This window comes from Marmota marmota, unplaced genomic scaffold (assembly GCF_001458135.2).
Source record: "Marmota marmota marmota unplaced genomic scaffold, marMar, whole genome shotgun sequence".
NCBI classification, from domain to species: domain Eukaryota; kingdom Metazoa; phylum Chordata; class Mammalia; order Rodentia; family Sciuridae; genus Marmota; species Marmota marmota.
In genome coordinates this window covers 2024133-2046635 of record NW_026000101.1, presented here as the reverse complement: position 1 = coordinate 2046635, position 22503 = coordinate 2024133, and the positions used below count along the sequence as shown (strand labels likewise).

Here is a 22503-nt window from a genome sequence, read left to right as displayed (position 1 = left end):
TGTCGCCAGCCCCTGGAACCATTTCTTTAAAGTCCAGTGCTAGCAAAGTTGTTCAAGGAGACTCAAGATGAAGGGCTAAATATGTATTAGTGAGCCTAAGTGGGGATTTTATTTATTCATTCAAAGTATCTAAAACTGAAATGTGACTTATGGTCCTCTAATGTTAGAGGTCCTCTAATGTAAGCAAACTATTAAGGGTGTCATTTTAAAAAATGTTCAGTAGTGAAGAGAACCCCAAATATCATGGTTTAATTGGCTGCAGACTCACAGGTTTTATACCTAAGTTAGAAATCTTTCTTGAGTTCCTTTCCCCATTGATTACATGCAAAATGGTCTAACAGTGGTCTACTTTATCCTTTGAATATAGACCTTGCTGCTCTGTCACTGCAACTTATTTTTTAAGTGGATATATTTCTTTCTCTTCTTCTCTCCCTCCTATGCCCTTATCTCGGGGGAAACAGAATTACCTTTCTTCTCCATCCTAGGCATATTTATAGGTCTTTGAGTATACACCCACCATAGGAACCAAGTAATCCAGACTCTGGAGAGATCAGAAGATCTCAGAAATGACTCTCTGTAAATTAACAAGTGAATTACAACAAAGAACACGTGGAATACAGCCTTTGAATCATTCTTTAAAAGCCCCCTGTTACTGCTGATAGGCAGAATTATAGTCTCTGGGACAGGAGTCTCCAGTATTTCTCCTTTGCTAGCAAAGCAATAAAACTTTTTCTTTTCTTTTGGTACTACCAGGGATTGAACTCAGGGGCACATAACCAATGAGCCATATCCCCGACCCTTCTTTGTATTTAGAGATAGGGTCTCATTGAGTTGCTTAGCAGCTTGTTAAATTGCTGAGGCTGGTTTTAAACTCAGAATCCTCCTGCTTCAGCCTCCCAAGCCACTGGGATTATAGGTGTGCGTCCCCACACCCGGACCCTTTTTCCTTTTTCTCAAAACTGGGTCCTCATTATTGGATTGACATCGGGACAAAGACCAAGCTTTCAGCAACACTAGATCTTTAAGTTTTCTATCCCAGCTTTATCATTTCTACTAGTTCCTTTGGTACCGAATTACGTAAAACTCCTAACTCATGCTCACTAGTTTTTGAATGAGAATTATGGTAACAGTTTATGAATTTTGTTTACAAATTTCTGGAGTCTCAATTCTCTGATTTTCCCCTCCTCTACACAAAGAACACAGACCCCAATCAGTAAGATGAAGAGACAAACAGCTTTTCTGAGTTTGGCTCTAAAGGTCTTCAAAATTCTCTTAGAAGGGTTTTGGACTCCTAAGGGGAAAAGGTATAGCATGGGCTGAATTGTGTCCTCTCAGACTTTAAATGATGAAGTCTGTAATGATTAGTTTTAGCTGTCAACCTGACTCAATTAAAGGAAACCGAAACAGCTGATAAAGCATTATTTCTGGGTGTGTCTGACGTGTTCTCAGAAATTGAGGTGTGTCTGTGGGCTGAAAGGTGAAGACCCACCTTCAGTATGGGTGGGCACTTGGGTAGAACAAAAAGGCAGAGGTAAGCAAATTGGCTTTCTCATACAACTAGGACAACCTTTTATTCATGCCCTTGGACATCAAAACCCCAAGTTCTTGGGCCTTTGGCCTCTGAGTTACATCATTGGCTTCCCTGGTTCTGAGGCCTTTAGACTCGGATTAAGCCACAACAAAGGACTCTATAATTGCACCTGAGCCAATTTTGCTAAAATTCCCTATCATCTATTCGTTATCCTACTGGTTGTTCTTAGTACCTCAAAATGTGACCATCTTTTGCCAGGTGTGGTGTCGCACACCTGTGGTGTCGGCCACTCTGGAGGTTGAGGAAGGAAGGTCACAAGTTCTAGGCCAGTCTTAGCAATTTAGTGAGTCCTTGAGCAACTTATGAGAATTATGTTAACAGCTGAAAAATTTTATTTTCAGCTGGGGGCGGTGGCACACACCTGGGCTCAGTGGTTTTGCTTCAGGAGTAGAGGGTGGGGACCCCCATGGTAAAGAATTTGGGGCTTCTGCCATCAGGTGCTCTAAAAACTGAAAGAAAATGGCAAACCCTTAGGTATAGATAACTTGCTGCATGTAGTTCTCTGCATGGGTGTCTTATTTCTTCTTTTCTTTTTTTTTTGGTGCTAAGGATTGAAAACAGGGATTTTACCAGTGATCCACAACCCCAGTCCTTTTTTTGAGACAATGTCTTGCTAAGTTGCTGAGGCTGGTCTTGAATTTGTAATCCTTCTCCTTCAGCTTCCAGAGATGCTGGGATTACAGGCAAGCACCACTATACCCAGCCATGGTGGTACCTGGCTGGATGCTTTATTTCTTACAAAAAATATCCTGCTTCTCCCAGGTGAGAGGTGATTGGGGTAAAGAATATAAACCAATGAATATGGATGATGGAAATAAAACTTCATTACACTAGTCTTTCCTTTTATAAATGTCTAAAATTTTCCATAGCAACACATGCTTTAAAAAAAAGGAGAATGCAAAAAATAAAAAATAAAAAAAAAAGGCTGAAGATGTGCCTAGTGGTTAAGTGCCCTTGGATTCAATCTCTGATGTCCACCCCTCAAAAGTGGGGGATGACAGAAATCAAAATAATTAGTTAACAAAGGAAAAAAAAATCAAAACATTACATTTATCTTGTCTTTGCTATAGAAATTGTACTTCAAGATACCAAATAGATGATATTGGGAAATTTCTCTTATTATATAGGTGGAATCAATTAACACAAGAAAAGGGTAAGATAAAATTAGAGTCTGAGGGGCTGGGGTTGTGGCTCAGTGGTAGAACGCTCACCTAGCATGTGCGGTGCGCTGGGTTCAATCCTCAGTTACCACATTAAAAAAATAAAATGAAGGTATTGTGTCCAACTACAACTAAAACAAAATACTAAAAAAAAGTATAGAGTTTGTTATTTTGAGGCCCCTAGAAAAGAATGAATCTTGGGCTGGTGTTTTTTGCCAGTGAAATGTTTTTCCTATAGGTTTGCCATGGTCAGAGAAACGCTACCCTTACACACATCCAGGAGTTTCACAGTGAAATTCAGGCCAGGGTAGTTTGGGTTCTTTTTAAGAGGGTCTTACTTTTCTCTAAGAAGCATGGGGATAAGTTTATAGTCCCTTGATCGATTCCAATCATTTCTTAAGATCCTATTAAAGTACAGGGCTGGGGATATAGCTCAAGTGGTAGAGTACTTGCTTCACATGCAAAAGGCCCTGCGTGGTTCAATCCCTAGCACCACACACACACACACACACACACACACACACACACACACACAAAATCCCGTTAAAACATAAATGTAAATACATAAATCCTAAGTGTACAAACTCAATTTATCAGAAAGTAAAAACTCTTGGGTAACTGGTACAAAGATTAATAACCCAGTAATCAGACAACAGAACTCCCCTTCTCAATTGTCCTACTCAAAGGTAACTACTATCCTTTTTCTGAATTTGATGTAAATAAAAGTATACATTACATATTATTGTGTATGAGTTCCTTTGTTCAATCACAGTTGTGAGATTCTTACATGTCATTTTAACCAGATATTGTTCATTTACATTACTAGTTTTCCATTATCCCTTTATTTCTAAAATGCCTTTTGTCCTGAAGTATACTGTAACATTTGTATAGTTAATACCAATTTTCTTTTGGTTAAACACAATGTCTTAACAGGTTAGAATTTGACATTTGTATTACGCACAATCAAGAACTCAGCAGTAGGGCTGTGGTTGTAGCTCAGTGATTGAGTGCTTGCCTTGCATGTGTGAGGCACTGGGTTCAATCCGAAGGAAGGAAGGAAGGAAGGAAGGGAGGGAGGGAGGAAGAAAAGAAAAGAAAAGAAGAAGANGGAAGGGGAGGGGAGGGAGGGAGAGAAAGAAAGAAATAGATAGATGTTGTGTCCATCTACAACTAAAAAAAAAGATTAAAAAAAAAAAAAAGAACTCAGCAGTAAACTACATAACCTTAGGCACAGAACAAAGATACAGGTGCTTACACAATCTAATAGAGGACAGGACAATTTATTCCAACAGAACTACTGAGTTTTTCCTGTTATCTTGTCTATATTCTTTGAACAAACATACAGACAGAAGAAATGCATCTTTATGAAACATTAGAATCATTAACTTTTTTAGTTAATTTTACTATCTAGCAGAGTTAGGAATTCTACATTAAAACCCAATAGCTGAAAGAAAGCAGTAGTTCCACAAAGCTGTTATTAGAATCTTCTCACTTTAGCATAAATTATTTGAATAAACTCATAAAGAATACAGTAACAAATTTGGGGCATTAAAAATTGGGCACAGGTGGGTGTGGTACTGCATTCCTATAATCTCAGCTATTTGGGAAGCGGAGGCAGGAAGATTACAAGTTCAAGGCCAGCCTGGGCAATTTTATTGAGACCTTATCTCAAAATAAAAAAAGCTCTGGGGATGTAGCTCACAGGGAGTATTTGAGGGCCCAATCCCCAATATCTCAACACATCACAAAAAAGGGCATAGTTTGTTTGTGCCCAATTACCTTGATCCATTTCTTTAACTGTTCAAGTAATGGCATTTGTCTTAGAAATAATCACTGCTCTGGGTTTTTTTTTTGTAATGGGGATTAAACCCAGGAGTGCTTTACCACTGAGCTACATTATTTTTATTTTTTTGAGACAGTTGCTTATGGCTTCACTATGTTGCTGAGGCTGGTGTCAAACTTGCGGCGCTCCTGCCTCAGAAGAGATGGTGAGTAGCTGGGATTACAGGTGTACACCACCTGCTTGTCTTGGAATGACTTATTTCTAAGAGCAAAAAGTATAAAAATTATTACAGGGTATATATTTCTATATCCATACTAGCTGTAGGATCATTTCAGCCAGATGTATGCTTGCTGGAAGACAGAGCCTTCATGAGTCACTTTGTAGCTTCTTACCAAAAAGCAGGAATTCAAGCTATCAATATTTCCACTACATTACACATTCTTAAAAGGTAAGTCACCATGTCCTTAACTCTGTTTTTCCCAGCATTAGCTCAACTGTTGGCATAATCAGTATCTGATGACCTGAATATATTCTATTAAACAGGGTATTGATTCAGTTTTGTGTCCTTCCCATCCCAATCCATATGTTGAAGTCTCATCCCCAGTGTCTCAAAATCTGAATACACTGGAGACTTGGCCTTTAAGGAGTTAAAATGAGATCTGGATGGGCCTTAATATATTCTGACTATTGTCCTTACAAGAGATCAGGACAGAGACACACAGGAAAATCACATAAAGGCATAAAATGGATCTTGGAGAAGGCAGAGATCTACAAACCAAGGAAAGAGGCACTAGAAGAAATTAAAAATGCTCACTCCTTGATTTTGGATTTGTAGGATCTGGAGCTGTGAGAAATACATTTTTTAAAGAGTCAGTTTTCTTAAATTTATAGTTACATTTTCAGTTAAAAATTTTATAAGTAGGTAAGCATTTTACACTTCACCAGAAACTCTCCCACCACTTATTTGACATCTTTAAGTTGGTTTTGGTAAGTTTTCAGAATACACAAGATCCTAAGGCACAGATCTTCAAGATCATAACATTAGTAGCATTTGGTAGTATAGGACTGCCAACAACTGGGTACAATAGAGGGCACTGGATAAAGCCAAGGAGACCTGGGTTCTAGTTTAGATTCTGCAATTAACAGAAAATTGAACTAGGTGTTCTCTTAGGTCCTTTATATTCAAACTTGCATGACTATTAAGTGATGGTTATAAGCTCTGTGCTATGCACATTAGTACCTCAAAATCTAGTTGACAAGTCTCATTTGAACATAGTTATTTTATCTTCCTGATAAAAATGCCTCTTATGCTAAAGTTTGTACTTATTTCTCTAGTGATATTTATGGAGGTAACAGAATTTATAAGTAAGCCAGTAAAGTCAATAGTGATCACCTAATTTTCTATTCCGGTAAATTTCCACTTCTAAGAGATCCTTGGGTAAAAGATTAAAATAAATTATAACTGTTTAGATTCTCGCAATCAAAAATTCCTTAAAGAACTAAGAAGTAAAATAGTTGTGTAAGGAAAAGCAATTTATAGTCAGTTGTTAACTGATAACCTTTAATTCAAAAGGACACCAATTCTTGATTTGAGATCTGAGATCATGCTTCACATCTAAGTGTATGTATATAAATCCTATATGTAAGCCAAAAATTGAACCAAACTGGAAATAGTGCTCTAACTATAATTTGGCACTGTACATACAGGCAGAGAGAAGTGGGGTGAGGTGGGGAAATACATATATTAGAAAAGCACCTTACTCCTCAAAATGAGAATTGTTCCTAAACTAAAAGAGAAGTAGTTAGGGGCTGAGGATAGAGCTCAGTTGGTAGAGTGCTTACCTCACATGCACAAGGCCCTGGGTTCAATCCTCAGCACCACCAAAAAAAAAAAAAAGAGCAGATTTTAGTGTCTTTAATTTTTTTCAGTTTTAAAATTGTCTGAATATGTGTTTACTAGTTTCAAACTATGACAAGTTGAGATAGATGACTATGGGAGAAAAAAAGACAATATGACATCATTAGAATTACAGGTAAGACAAGAGGAAACCCAGAGTACAGACAAGAACACAGAAAATTTTTAAGAGAGTACAGATGTCATGACATTTATTAAAAGGCATGCTACAATGCTATATTTGTTAGGAAAAGAGATTGGAAATATCAAGTTATAGCAAATATACAAACTGAAGGAAAATGGAATATACTGTAGTGTACAGAAGCTTGAATTAACCATGCACTACGTAGTTAGAAAATATGCTTTTAATATTTTATCTTCTCTTTGCATTTATAACATAATTCACTTCAACAATCACAGAATCCTTTTCTTCCAATGCCACAAACTGTATTACAAATGAAAGCTGGTACTGCTGCTTATCAAAATATACAAGACAATTGATGTTTTTATATAAAACCACTTTATATGTTAACTTGTTCCCAAAAACCTTTTTTCTTTTTTGGCCTGGTTAAAAAAAATGTTGTTACAAATATTTACAGCATTTTATTCTTATAAACTGAAAAAAGGGACTTTCATGAACAGATCACATAAAACACAAGACTATGTCAGAGGCTCCTAGCTGTGCTATTTTGTTTTGTTTTTCTTAAATACAGTACTGAAAATGCCCATCAAACCCTTGTCATCCTAATCCATCTGTTCACATTTGAACTCCCATTTTCTCTAAGTAGTCTGTTCACCAATAGAAAATACAAAGTAAAGGCCGCTCTCAACTGGGTCTTTCAGAAAGGAGCTTGGGGAAAATGTTTCACAGAGGAGTTAAAACCAGAACACTCAGTCTTTGGTCAGAGCAATGAGGTGACATTTTGATGCAAAACTTTGCTTGGTCAGCAATCTTTATAATTAGTAATTTTTCGATGTGGGATGAATTTTTAAAAGATCTGGGTAACAATGAATGGTAAAGGAAAAAGGCCAGAGTATGATTCTTTTTAATGACCCCCAAAATAGCTATTTAAATATTTATTACAACTACTACATGGATCCAAGAACTGAAAACAACAAAAATAATCTGCTGAGAGTGTTGAGTTAAATTTGCCATAAGCAGCTTTCAATCATGAGTATTATCACCAAGGTCACTGGACCAGACAAATATCCCTGTTCTCTGGAACATATGCCTCAGGTTGCAAAAACTAAGGTGACTACCACAAAGCAGCTCTGTTCTTGAACCAGCATAATGCTCTATAATGAAGATTATGTGATAAGACAAAAGTATAACTGAGACTTCACACAGTTACAATTATTTGCTTGTATGACTAGTTCGTGGAACAACATTCTTTTAAAACTCTATAGTACATATTACCTGAAAACCAGAATACTGATACTATCTTAGTCTCGAACAAGAAGAAAAGGTCATTTAAGACTACTGAAGAAGGCACATAAACTTTGGTCCTGTTTTGCTTTTTTCCCTTTATAAACCCCCCCAAATTAAGATTTAGTTATTTTTATTTTTTAAGCCATTGTTAGAATTTGCTCTGAAAAAAGACTGCAAATAGTCTTACAGGTATCAACACAACTCTTTTAAAAGACAGCTAAGTTATACTTTTAAAGTTTTGTGCAATCTAAACCATGTTTTAGCACAATAAGAGTATTTTTAGGTCTGGCAGGTTCATTAACAGATAAAAAGTTAACATTAACAAAAGATCAAGACAAAGAAAAGACTAAGAAAAATGCTTTACACATAGTGATGCTGTCCTGTTTGTTGTTGTTGTTTTAAAAATAGCAGTACACATTAGGTTTTCTAAGAAACAGGCTGATCGTTTGGCAAACTTAGGGTTTTTAAGGGACTTAATGGGAAGGAAAAGATATGCTTTTGAATTTGTCATTTTTGTCCAAAAATATTTAATGGGAATAGAAGAGAATCTACATGACAATACACTCAAATATAAACATCACTGATGACATGGAGACTTTGAACAAAGTTTCGGAGCTGAACAGAGATTCATAGGAGCTAATTCTTAAAACGAAGGAGAACTGATGACCACAATAGCAGATGGAGACAACGAAGACCTCACTCCCATCAAGAATCAGGCAGGCAAAAATTATGGCTCTAAAAACTGAGTTCAAACATTTCTACAAATAAATGATCGTAATATTCAGTCTTGAAGAATTTATGGCATTCTCTGTAGGAGCTACTAGGTAATCCTGATACTTCTCCAATAAGTTAGATTAAGATAATGCATCATTTTTCTATTTGTACATTACATGAAACACATTTTACTGCTATGTAATTTATTTAAATCTCAACGTAAGATGTTTTGGCATAAATTGCTATTGTTAAATATGTACTGCTATTTTTTAAAGTCCTGATATATGCGTGTGTGTGCATATATACACACACACACTTTGTGTAAGTCAATATACCTTGAAAAGTGATAAGTATACCTTAAAATAAAGTGAATAAACTTAAAAATAGGATATTATGATAGATCAACAGTGAAAACAAACCACTGCTTAGAAGATACTGAAAAAAAAAATGTGTGCCAAAACAAACAATAAAAAAACAAATCTAGTTTTTCCACTATCCTCAATTTTTTTTTTGAGTCTTTTTACAGAAACTATGCCAACACAAATACCGTAGATCTCTATAATTCTAATAGCAAAGAGTTCAATATGGACAACATCCATGTGCTCCATAGCTAATTTTAGACACAATCTGATGGCTTCAAACATGCACTTTTAAAATAATATCCCACTTTTCCAAATCTTAATTTGGTTAATTTTCTTTTTCAATAAATAAAAATGTATGTAATGTGCATATGTATATACATTAGAAGTGTATGTATGTATATACATGAATCTATACACACACACACACATACACACAAACAACACACACACACATATCTACATAAATCCCTGAAAAGGATTCAAATGTTCTTTCTCAGACTTAAAGGCCATCCCCCACTTCAAAATTACATTCAACACCATTATTTCCCTTCTGCTATCAGTTACTTGCTACACTTAATGCTGGATGTTATGAGAATTATGAATTAATAAATTACATAGTCATCCCAAAGTAAACAAAGTAATCCAATTTAACATGTCACTGAAAGTTGCTTGTGTAGAAGGAAAAACAAAAACAAAAAAACAAATTTTGGGAGATTTTCCAATTTGTTTCCCTTCCTCTCCTACTTGGGTGTTTAAGGTAAAAATGTATTTCATAAGTGGGGGAAAAAACCAATAGATAAATGATAGTATACCTGTCTATTCAGCCATTTCAAAGGTCTCAAATTAATGACCTTTATATTCTACCAACTAACTGTTACTCAGTGTTGAGTTACAACCTATAATCTCTTTCAGCTTCCCCAAAACAACCTATGTTCAAATTAATGGCTGGAATAAAGCAAAATGATTTGAGATATTCTTTGAAAAGTTAAGATGAACCATTCTGAGAATTATGAAAAGTGTAAATGGGTGGACGAAATTAATCCCTCTGAATAATTCTGCTTTAAAAAAAATCTGATCAAGCATTGAAGGAATAATAAAGCAGTTTCTTGTTAAAAAGAAACAATTTTACATAATACAATCACTGAAGCAACATTAAAATGTACTCTTACATTCAACCAGAAAGAGAAGGAAAGTATGAGAAATAACTTGTTTTCTCATACTCCAACTATGTGGGCATTCAGAAATGAAGTTACATTAACAAAGAAAAGCAAGTTCTCACTTGAGTACTGAAAAGAACAAGTAATCCTGAGACAAATTCTGATGGGCAATAAAGATTAGAAAAGATCCAGAAACTGAGATTGCATTCTATAGCCCCAGATTGGTGTATGATAATTGGCAATAACTGCTACGAGTCACAATGTAAAGAAGCCTACAAATGTGTATTGAGTTATTCCCAAAACCATTCACCCTTCCCCACCCCATCTCTGCACCAAAGCACCAAAGATTTGAATAAAAACTATTACTTATTGAAAACCACTTAAAATTGTAATGAAAATAACAACAAAAAATCTTTAAAATCCTTACCAAACCAGAGAAAGCAAAAACAAAATGCTCACCAAGCCCACAATATAGTTTTCAAGATATTTAGATAAAACTCTAACCTATTGTATCTTAAGCACATAATAAGGCACATAAGAAGAAATTAAGTAAATACACAGTAATTCTGAATAAGTATTAGATAGATTATAGTGGTACAAAAAACCCTTGAGATTAATTTTTTCTAAAAGAAGACCTTACCAAAAATAACTTCTAAAAAATCTGTCAAACCATATGATAGACCTGAATATTTCCTTAAGACTGTAAACTTTTTTTCCTGAAAACAATTATAAAAAAGTAGTTTATAAGTAGGATTATTTTTTAAAAAATTTTCAAGATCATATTATATTACTTGACAAATCAGTATCATTTCGAAATTTAAAACATGATTTTTCTAATAAAATTATTAATTATTCTGACTTATTAATAGATCCTGGTTGGATTCTTCTTAATTTCCCTGGGGACAGCTGAAACACTTAATTTTTTCCAGATAGTCTTAAAAAGGTAAGATATGCATATTCAAAGGAGTGTCATACAGTAGAAAAAAAAAGAAATAATTGAAAGAAAACATGCACATTTATAAGTCTGCTTCCAATATAATTCAATGTGTTTATATGTATAACCATCAATATATGGCAAATATTTGACATAATTTATAAGTGAACATAATTTCCTACAGGGGTCAAATTTCTGAATCATAAAGTTAAAAACTTGGTTGCAAGTGATTTAAATTACTTACATCAAGTAATTTTAAAAGTCCATATGTTTAAATTTCTCAAAGCTCAAAAGGAGTTTAGAGATGTTGTATAAGGCTGATCTGGACCCAAACTAAAAGAAAGCATGTTCTTTTGAAATCTAATTTAACATAGGGAATTAAATTACTGAAAAATATTTTTCCTGAAGGTTATTTTTATACAAACCATGGTACAAAGGAATAACAAACCTTCGATCATATACTGGAAGGGGAAAAAATGGGGGGGGGGGACCATCCCTTGTTTTGAATATACTTGAATATGAAACTCAAAAGAGTTTTTTTTTTTTGAAAGAGGCAAAATTGGTCTTGAGCTACTTCAGTCTATGTCTGTAGGTTTTAGTAAAATTATGGTCCAGTTTTAGAGGAGAAAAATTCACAGAAAAGTCAGATTGTAGATTTTGAGAAAGAAACTCTGAGGTGGTGATTTTCTCCAAGATCATGATTATGAAGCTCAATGAGGGCCTGGATTGCTTCTTCTACAGATGCCAACTGAATGAGCGCCATTTTACGATCTTTCCTGAAAATGGCATAAGAAATAGAGAAAGTATTCAGAATTAATTGTTTCCAAACCTTCTTCCACCAGAAGACTCTTAGAAATTTGCATGGTGTGTTAAATAATATATTTTGTAAAAGCAAGGACTTACTGAAAGAATTTAAAAGCCTTCACTGAACATCCAGCTTCCGTGAAAAGGTTCTTCAAATCATCCATTGTAACAGAAGGGCTGTGAAAACATTACAGAATGTCAACGACATCAGCTCCACTTCTCAAATGAAGCACAGATTAACTCTGGTAATCATCAATTCTCTCTAGTATTTTACATTTCAAGCAGAATTACTGAGCCAGGTAACAGACATGATTTGGAAGTATCCAGGAAAATATTCAAGATGGCACATACATGTCTTAAACAATGGAATTTTGTCTCAATCTTTGCTGTAAAAAAAAAAAAAAAAATGTCATATATATAAATGTTGAGAGCCACAGCCTAAGGGGCCCCAGCAAACTTCCAGCTGCCAGCTGATGATTGACTCACAGCGGCCCCAGCAACTTCTAGCTGCTCTTTGGTGATGCTCATTGGGGGACTTTTTTTGGCTCCGCCCACACAACCCAGCCAATCAGCCTCAAGAGGAGGAGGAGTGTTGGAGGTTGAGAGGCTTGTGGGAAGCCAGTGGTGGCAGTTGGGCTCTGAAGGTTTTCCTGAAGAGCTGTGTGGTTTGGTGTGTGTGTTCTAAAAGTAAAGTTCGTTTCTTTTGACAAGTGGCTCCTGAATTGTGCCCAGCCAGACTGCGGCATTTAAAGGTCAAAAAATTGTTTCTCTCTCTATATATTCTATCAAAGTGATTATTCTTCACACCACTTGACTCCAGTAATTAATTCCAGTACTTCCAAAGTTACTTCTCTAGGTCTGTTCTTTCAGCTATAGTCCAGGATTCTACATCTTCAATTGTTTTCAAGGTAATTCTGACAGAATTGTGGTAGCCAGGCTTTGAGACGGCCCCCAATTACTTTTGCCTTCTAATATTCACACCCCTGGAGGTTATTCCTCGCTCTCTCTTTTTTTAATTTTTTTTTTTTAGTTGTAGATGGACATGATACCTTTATTTTATTTTTATGTGGTGCTAAGGATCAAACCTAGGGCCTTACACATGGGAGATGAGTACTCAACCACTGAGCCCCAACCCAAGCCCTAATATTTCCCTCTTATAACTGAATAGAAATGACCTCTGTAATTTTTAGGACACAACAGAAATAATGATATGCTCCTTCAAATAATTGTACCCTTGCCTAGACTTTGCTTTTGGTGCTGGAAATTAAACCCAGGACCTTGGCACATGCTAAGCACATGCTCTGCTACTGAAGTCAACTACATTAGCTCCATAGTTATGAGCTATGCCCCTCCACCACAATATTTTGACTGCAATCTTATGAAAGAATCTCAGTAAACCTACCCAGCTAAGTCACCTTGCTATTCTTGATTCACTGTAACAATATAAGATAATGAGTATTTGAATATTTACTTCTGTGCCAAGCTGTTACATTCTTCTGTGATCTGTTATGCAATAGTAGACAAGATTATAATACAGTGATCTATCACATGAGAGTTAATAGATGAAAAGTAGACTCCTCATCTTCTCATGATTGCCAGCAATAATAGTCTAGAGCAAACACTGGCTCTTCAGAGACAGATATGAACTCCAATTTTATTCCTCACTCATTTGGTATATAATTTTGAGTAAAATTACTTATCCTGAATCTTAGTTCCGTCAGCAAAATGAAACTATTTTCATTTATTTCATAATAATCCTTGAAGTAAGGGATGACCTTACTTCAAGGATTATTATTATAGATGCTTTTTTTGGTACCAGGGATTGAACCGAGAGGTACTTAACCACTGAGTCACATCCCCAGCCTGTTTTGTTTTGGTTTTTTTTTTCTCCCATTGAGACAAGGTCTCGATAATTTTCTCAGGGCCTTGTTAAGTTGCTGAAGCTGCCTTTGAATTTACAATCCTCATGCCTCAGCCTCCCAAGCTGCTGGGATTACAGGTGTGCACCACTGCAAACAGCTTCAAAGGTTATTATAGAGAAATTCACAAAGACAGAATATAGAACAGTGGTTACCAGGGTCCAGGATTATGGAGAAATGGGAGTTATTGCTTAGTGAATATAGTTTTAATTAGGGATGATGAAGATTTCTGCAGCTAAAAGTTATATATGCACAATAATGTGAATGTATTTTTCAATTTTTTTTAGTTGTTGATGGACCTTTATTTTATTCATTTATTTATATGTGGTGCTGAGAATCAAACCCAGTGCTTCACAAATGGTAGGCAAGTGCTCTACCACCGAGCCACAACCCCAGCCCCAATGTGAATGTATTTAATGTGAATGTAACACTGTACTATACAATTAAAAGCAACCAAAATGGAAAATGTAATGTTATATAAATCTTACATTATTTTTTTAAACAAAAGTTTGTTGTGGCTTCCCTGCCAAAAAGGGCTGTTATGGAGATGAAATGAGGCAACATGTAAAGCACCAGTGCACTGCCCAAAACTTGGAAGATGGTTCAAATATGTTAATATCCTTTCTTTTTTTAAGGTCATGTCCTATGCTGGCTGCAACTGTTGACTAGCTTCTGCATAATCTGTTGTATTTTAAAAGCTAACAATGAAAGGTCCATTTAGCTATTCCACAGTGATGAGGTATTGAACTTTTAGATCCATGTACTCTAGCACTGTAGATTTTTTTAACTTAAGTGACTGCTCCACAATTTCCTAGCTGGATGAGATTTGATCCACTGCCCAAATCAGATTAAAGGTTTCTCCTCATAGCCTAATCAGACAAGCAGAGAGGTGGGCATTGAATACTATTTAAAGTAATTATTTTCCTTTCCTATTTAGCTCCCACTGGAACAGGGGTGCTTGAGATCTAACCTAGGTCTTTGAACATGGCAGGAAAGCAATGTACCACTGAAGAACACTCCCAGCCCTTAGCCTACCTTCTTATTCTTAATAATGTCCCAGAACTTTAACCCTATCTCTTCAGTCTTTAACCTATTCTGTCCTATCAATACCACCTACAAAAAACTTAAATGTAGTACACAGTAGGTAATTATATAAGAATATATTATAATGTTAATTATTGTAAATATAAGCTTGAGATTATGATTTCTAATTTAATGCTCCTGTGTCAATTTGGTTGAAATATTCACAGAACTGAAAACTTGGGACTTAAAAATAGGTCAAATTTTTACACACACATATACAAATACACTCCCCACAGCTTTTACTCCTCTTTTCAAAGGTTATCCCATTTGATAATTAGTTTAAAATATACAAAATTGCCATTTCTGTAAGTCTACGATTTCAAGAATTAGAACAGGAGTTGCCTGTTTTTCTTAAAGGGCCAGATAGTAAAAATCTCAGGCTTTGTGGGCCATATAATCTCTACTGCAGCTACTCAGCTTTGCTACTGTAGCTCAAAGGTAGCCACAGATATTCCATGATGAGTACAGCCAAAACTTACTTTATGACTTACACCAAACTTTAAGGAAAGGGAAATCTGAATTTTATCATATCACTTTTTTTTTCTTTTTTTCCCAACCATTTTAAAATATAAAAATCATTCTTTGTCCACAGACCATACAAAAACACACATGGGCTCAGTTAATCCCTGAGTTAGAAGCTGATAACTGAAGAAGACATAAATAAAATACTGATTAATAGAGATCTTCTTAAAGTGGTTACAGGAAGATAACTTTTATAGCTTTTAAGTAATCTATATATATAACATATCTTTGTATTTATGACTTTGTAGTTTGTAGATAAAGAGTAGAGAATTCATTTTTAGGAAATTCTTAGATACATAAGTTGCTTTTGCTATATTAGTTACTTAAAAGTTGTTACTTCTACAAAGGGCAGGAATATTTCCAATGGAATATTTCCACTTGCATTTATTTTTATGCCCTTATATTACCGAACAGCAACTAATTGTTCATTTTCTATTTGAAATAAAAATTACAAAACATTGGATCACTTTTGGAAAGCATGACTGGAGATATAGTTAGAATAGTTTCCCTGTTTTACTTTTCCCAGACCACATACTATAGATCATCACCTAAATAAGTAACTTATTAGGTACATACGGAATGTTGGAAAGATGCAGAGTGGCTGATGGTGGAAAGATATTCTGGAAATTCTTAGAGCCAGGCTTTTTAAAGCGATGCAAAGGGCTATTGCTGAAATCCTTAGTCAGACCTTGGTCTTCTTGTCCCTCTCGAGGAAGCTGAACTGACTGGTGTTTGGACAATGTAGCACGAAGCACTTTTCCATAAAGTCTCTGGCCACTTAAATGGTTCATTGCTAGTGTACAGGAGAAAAGGGAAGTTTGAGTATTAAGTTAGACTCTCAGTAGTATGTCCTAAGTTATCATTTAGTCATTTAAAATTATAGTCAGTTTAAGTGTTAAAAGAGTTTTAAATCCAAAATATTTTAGGGAAATGTATTAAATAACCTCATTTTATTATAATGAAAGCATTTTTAAACAAAAAAAAAAGGGACTACTTTCCAAGCAGAGTGCTAGGAAGTTTCAGAATGCCTGGAACATAGTAAATATTAATGAAATGGTTACTGAATATATTAGTTTTATCTAAAGCAAAGAAATAAAGACTAGTGATGTTTTTCTTTTACTATTGTTATTTTTCCTTTTGTAGTGCTGGGGATAGAACCCAGGACCTTGGGCATGCTGAGCAACTAATAGCTGCTCTACCTGAGCTACATTCCCTAGCCCCTGAGTAGCAATATTTTAATAGCCCTTGTTACAGTATAGCCTTAGAAAGACACTTTCTTATACCATCATTTGGAAGTTTGCCTAAACTTTTGAGCCACTCAACTGTTAAAGAAAACTTAATTTAGAAGGAAAACAAAACCAAATAAAATGAAACAAAATGCCATGTTTATTAGTTTAAACTTAATGAAAGATCAAATAGATAAATGAACTTCAGAAAAAAAGAGTAATTCGTAATTCAGACAAAATATCTTTAAAACTTAAAGTATAAGCAAGTACAAATAAAATGAAGATATTACCACCAGCAAGTACTCTTATAATATTATATTTCTAATAGCTTTACATTTGTTTATACTGAAGGAAAATTCAAAGGTAGGTCATCGTTGTCATCATTATCATCATCATCATCACATTATTATTAATAATTAGTACCTAGCTGAGCTTGACTTGCATCTGCCATCTGAACCAAGGCATTTTCTTTCTTATTAAACATGATCTTCACTCTATGGACATCACCATATACTCCTAATTAGAACAAAGCAAAACAAAAACACTATTTAGTGTTTAATTAATTTTACTCTTTCATACATATTCACCCAAGTCCCAGATCTATTTATCTACTCAAGTTTTTCACTTGGATGTCCCATAAACACTTCAAATTTAATGCGTTCCAAACACGTTCATCCCCACTTAGCTCTCCCCATTTTCAGTGCTGAATAGCTGTGGATAAATGGTACCATCATGCACATAATTACTATAGTCAGATACCTGGGAGTCATCTTTCTTTTTAATATTTATTTTTTAGTTTTAGGTGGACACTATATTTTTATTTTATTTTTATGTGATAATGAGGATCGAACCCAGTGCCTCATGCATACTAGGCGGGCACTCTACCACTGAGCCACAATTCCAGCTCAATGGGAGATATCCTTTAACATCTCCCTTTTCTTAAACCCTTACATCCAGTCTATTACTACTCACTAGCACCCACAGATTCTATGGCCTAAATCTCTCTTACATTTGTCCACTTCTCACAATCCTCACTATCATCATAGCTATCACCATTTCCCATGAGACTATGAGAACTACCACAATGGCCTCTTAATTCATCTCATTACACTCATTTTTTTTCTTAATAAGGAGTTTCCCAAAGTGGATTCCACATCCCAGAGAATGGAAAAAATGATTCATATATGGATGTGGGAAAAAAATAATTAATTTTTTTTGAGACTGGGTCTTGCTACATTGCCCCAGCTGGTCTGAAACCCATGAGGCTCAAACAATTCTTCCTCCTCAGCCTCCTGAGTAGCTGAGACTATAGGCATGCACTGCCACACCCTGTTTCAAAGTCCCGTTTCCCCCCCCCACACACACTGGGGATTGAACCCAGGGGTGCTCTACCACTGTGACACATCCAACGCTTTTGTTTATTTTATTCTGAGCTGGGGTCTTGCTAAATAGCTTAGGGCCTAAGTTATGAGGCTGGTCTTGAACTTGTGATCTTCCCACCCCAGCTCCTAAGTAGCTGATATTACAGGTGTGTAACACAGCACCTCGCCTCAAACTCTTATTTATACCAATCTATTTATATAAATCAACATGAAAAAACTACATTTTATGAATTTCAATCTACAGATGAAATTAAAAAGTTCTGTGATATAAATAGCATTTTCTTATTTTTCTCCATCCAGTGTATTATAATATATTACAGCTTATGCATAAAAGAGTATCATTATCATACTTTGCAATGCAATAAAAGAATGCCTACAAGGGACACAGAGGACAGATGGTTATCTTGTCAAGCACCTAAAGGCAACTGAAAACCTAGAAATGAACTGTACTTTTCAAATTTAAAACAGAGAAAAGCATTCCAAATTTGCTGCCCTTCTTGGCAATGACAAGTGGCTGAAGTAGATATTCTTTAAAAAACTAAACACACACAATTTGTTCTTCAAGGTATGGGTGATTTTTTAAAAATAATTTTTTTAAATATTTATTTTTAGTTATAACAATAGTGCTTGAGGACGAACCCAGTGCCTCATGCATGGTAGGCAAACATTCTACCTCTGAGCCACAACCCTAGCCCAAGTTTTTTTTTTTTTTTTTAATATTTTTGTTTAGTTGTTGTCGGATCTTTATTTTATTTATATGCAGGGCTGAGAATCAAACCCAGTGCCTCACACATGGCAGGCAAGTGCTCTACCACTGAGCTACAACCCCAGTCCAAGTAAGTTTACTTTTAAAGAGTCATATGAAGATGTATTATCACCTTCCATGATTTTATTATTGAAAATTACCTAAATTTGCATTATTAAAAAATTTTACAATGACTGCAAATGAGCATACAATTTTCTTTCTCTCTTACTTTTGTATGAGGTTTTCTAAGGAAGGAAAAGTTCTAAATTGGACTGTGATGATGGCTGCATAACCATGTATTTACTTAAAAAAAAAACAATGAAAGCAGGTAAATTGTATGGTTGTAAATTATACCTCAAAAATGCTGTTAAAAAAAAAACCCTATCAATGCTCAAAGAATTTAGAAACAAACTTTTCTATCTTGTTAAGAAAAAATCTTACAAATGAAGAATATCATAGTAGCAACCCAGTTTTTTAACACACTTAAAATAACTTTTAATTCAAGCTGTACTGATTTTTTAACATATATATTTTTTAGTTATAGACAGACACATTACCTTTTTTTATTATTTATTTTTATATGGTGCTGAGGATTGAACCCAGTGCCTCACACGTGCAAAGCGCACACTCTACCACTAAGCTACAACCCCAGCCCCACAAGATGTACTGATTTAACAGGAAAAAGATAAAGCACAAAAAAGTAGAAAAAACTTTCTAGATGAAGTACAACAAACATTAGTGGATTAGATTGAAAAACTAGTACAGTAACTAATAAAGTACATCAACAATGAAATAGTTCTATTTAGATTGCTTGTTTTATCCTTGGAATAATGAGCCAAAATGAAAAACAAAATATTTCTTATCCAAAATAAAGCATACTAAATTGTATTCCTCACTACATATTAATTTTCTTTTTTATTATTGGTTGTTCAAAACATTACAAAGCTCTTGACATATCATATTTCATACATTAGATTCAAGTGGGTTATGAACTCCCATTTTTACCCCGTATACAGATTGCAGAATCACATCGGTTACACATCCACATTTTTACATAATGCCATATTAGTAACTGTTGTATTCTGCTACCTTTCATATTAATTCTTTAATGCAAAAAGATTTTGTCATTAAGAAAACTTCTTAAAATAGTAAGTATTATTCATTTTGTTGCTCTCATATTTCTATGCTTGTGTACTTACGCTATATATAATGAGCACAGTAAAAGAAGCAATTTATAAATACTTTAATCCTCCATAAACAGGCATGCTTAACTTTCTTTTTAAGTTAAGCAAGAGGGGAAAACTTTTAGAAAGTATAGAGGCGATCTTTAAAACATGACTCTCATTAAGACACTCTGTTGTATAAAAACTATTTAATGCCTTCATATTCCTCATAGGGAACCAAACTCCTTCATATAGCCTACAAACCTCTTCATCATCTTGTCCTTATGCATCTGCCCAGCTTCAATATCTTTCTTTCTTATAATCTTCATTAGGATTTCTTCTCTTCCATGTACTAGGAAATCTCACCCACTACTAGTATCTGAAAAGACATTTACTCTCCTCACTTCTGCCTGGCTAACCCATTCTCATTTTTCCTAAGTCAGCTTAACTATCATTTCTACTGAATCCCTGGGCTAGGTTAGGTCTCTCTATTTTATGCACCCATTTACAACCATTATCACCCCTATTATAAAACTTTACTGTAATTACTTAAGTCTTATTCACTGCTCTACCCTCAGTGTCAAGTACACTACTTGGCATAATCAAGAAATATTATTAAATGAATCAAATGTACTCAATTCATATCTATAGGTAACATTAAAAACAATAAAAATGAACTTACCAAATAGAATAAAAAGCCCATGTGGTGTGATAAGCTGTTTAAAAAGGATAATACAAAATATTAAGTCTTAACTAAATAATTTAAGTAAAATTTTAAAATAATTATAATGTAATAAAGAGTTGATTTTGCTTAAAGTATTATTTTATATGCTTCTCTATATACTCATAATGAACAAACTTAAGCATTTTGGGGGGATGGGGAAGTATAAACACAGGGCCTCAGACATGCGAGGCAAGTACTAAGATACAGCCTTAGCCCTTTTTATTTTTGTTTTAAAACAAGGTCTTTCTAAATTGCCCAGGCTGTCCTTGAACTTGTGATTCTCTTGCCTTCGATTTCCAAGTAGCATGCATAGCCAACCAAACTTAAAAACCANGTGAGAGGACCAAGAGCTCCAGGAACAGCTGGGACTGATAGACCTTTGAAAAACACAAAAAGCATTTCATACTCTATAGTTATCTGAAGAACTAAACAGTTAATATAATAAAGTATATAATGAAGTAAATTTATGAAGCAAATTCTGTAAATAAATGAAATAAATAAATGAAGACAAAAGCAAACATGGAAGAAAGTGTGTCAAGCTACCCATAAAGAATATATCAAAGGCCCGTTTTCTGCCCCATAGAGTCTGTCTGGCAGCTGAGTCCCTTATTTGTTGAAACCATTTACTCAGTACTTTACCATACTTGACAGAGTAACTGAAATCACTGGTCTTCAAAAAAAAGTTGTTAGATTTCTCAGAGGGTCAGTCTAGCAACTACAAGCACTCCTGCTATCCCAAAATAAATATATTCAAAAGCACCTTTCTAGTAAAAGCATGCAATTTTCACATTGACATCTACCATAAAATCAGGAAAGTATTTTTTAAAAGTCCTTCAGCAGAAGCCACAAAGAGGTGCTGGGTAGTTCTATATGCCAGTCTAAATTTTGTCACCTTATTAAGTTCTAAATAAATATTAACATAATAGATTTACAGAATTCAATATTCTTTTGTAGAATTTGTTTCAGAGCTCTCTACTCTCCTAGATATTCTGAAATCATTGAATGTTTTATAATACTGTAATACGGACATTATATTTGAACTAATTCTTTAATTTGTTGTTGTTGTTTTCTTTTGGTGGTTCTGGAATCAAACCCCAGAGCTTTGCGCATGCTAGGCAAATGCTCAACTATGGAGCTATAACCCCAGCCCAATTTGCTGATTTTTAAAAAACATATATTTTAGTTGTAGTTGGACACGATACCTTTATTTTATGTGGTGCTGAGGATTGAACCCAGTGCCTCACACATGCTAGGCAAGTGCTCCACCACTGAGCCACAACCCCAGCCCCAATTTGTTGATTCTTTAAGCTCAATATTCTTTATAACAGTCTGACCACTAGTTTATTAAAACTGTGCAATTAAATTGCAATATATTTCACATTCAGCCTATTCCACTTGAGAATCTAAGAAGGTCTTTACTACCATTATCCATATTGACTATGCAACTAGATTCTCAGGTTGATTGCTTTTTCATGAAATCCACACAGAAAAACCCTTTCTCCATTCCCTCCAATTCATTACTGCAACGTTTGCTACTGTCTCTATTATGTATTAGCTAAGAGTACAGCTTACTGTGTGTGTATTATATACCACACTGTAAAAGTCTTAAGTCAGAAACCCTTTCTTTAACCACTTTTTATCTTTCCTAAATATCTACTACTGCATTTTATATGCAAAGCGTCTCTAAAAGAAATACCTAAAAGGAGGGAAAACACATTGCTGCTTCCAAATGTTTATTAATTAAGCTTTGGGGAGCTTCAAATAAATAAAAACTATGTTTTCAACAAATTACGTAGAACAGTCACTTAGATAAACTTAAAACTCAACTTCATATCACTCCTTTTTTTTTTTTTTTTGGTTAACTCTATCCTCTCCATTAGAGAGACAATAGTTCAAAATCCCAGATTTAGA

At 34.7% G+C, this 22503-nt stretch overlaps 1 protein-coding gene across 1 annotated transcript in view; it reads right to left on the bottom strand.

Moving 5' to 3' along the window:
* Window positions 1–6775: 6775 nt before the first annotated feature.
* The window catches only part of Ptbp3 (polypyrimidine tract binding protein 3), a 93421-nt gene continuing 77693 nt past the window's right edge, over window positions 6776–22503 (bottom strand). Inside the window, exons 9-14 of the mRNA XM_015492098.2 lie at window positions 20880–20969; window positions 20551–20616; window positions 17002–17094; window positions 15929–16145; window positions 11928–12005; window positions 6776–11800 (exon numbers count right to left, since the gene is read on the bottom strand). Coding sequence (XP_015347584.2) covers window positions 11668–11800; window positions 11928–12005; window positions 15929–16145; window positions 17002–17094; window positions 20551–20616; window positions 20880–20969 — 677 coding nt within the window. The 3' untranslated portion in view covers window positions 6776–11667. The remainder of the gene's footprint in view (window positions 11801–11927; window positions 12006–15928; window positions 16146–17001; window positions 17095–20550; window positions 20617–20879; window positions 20970–22503) is intronic.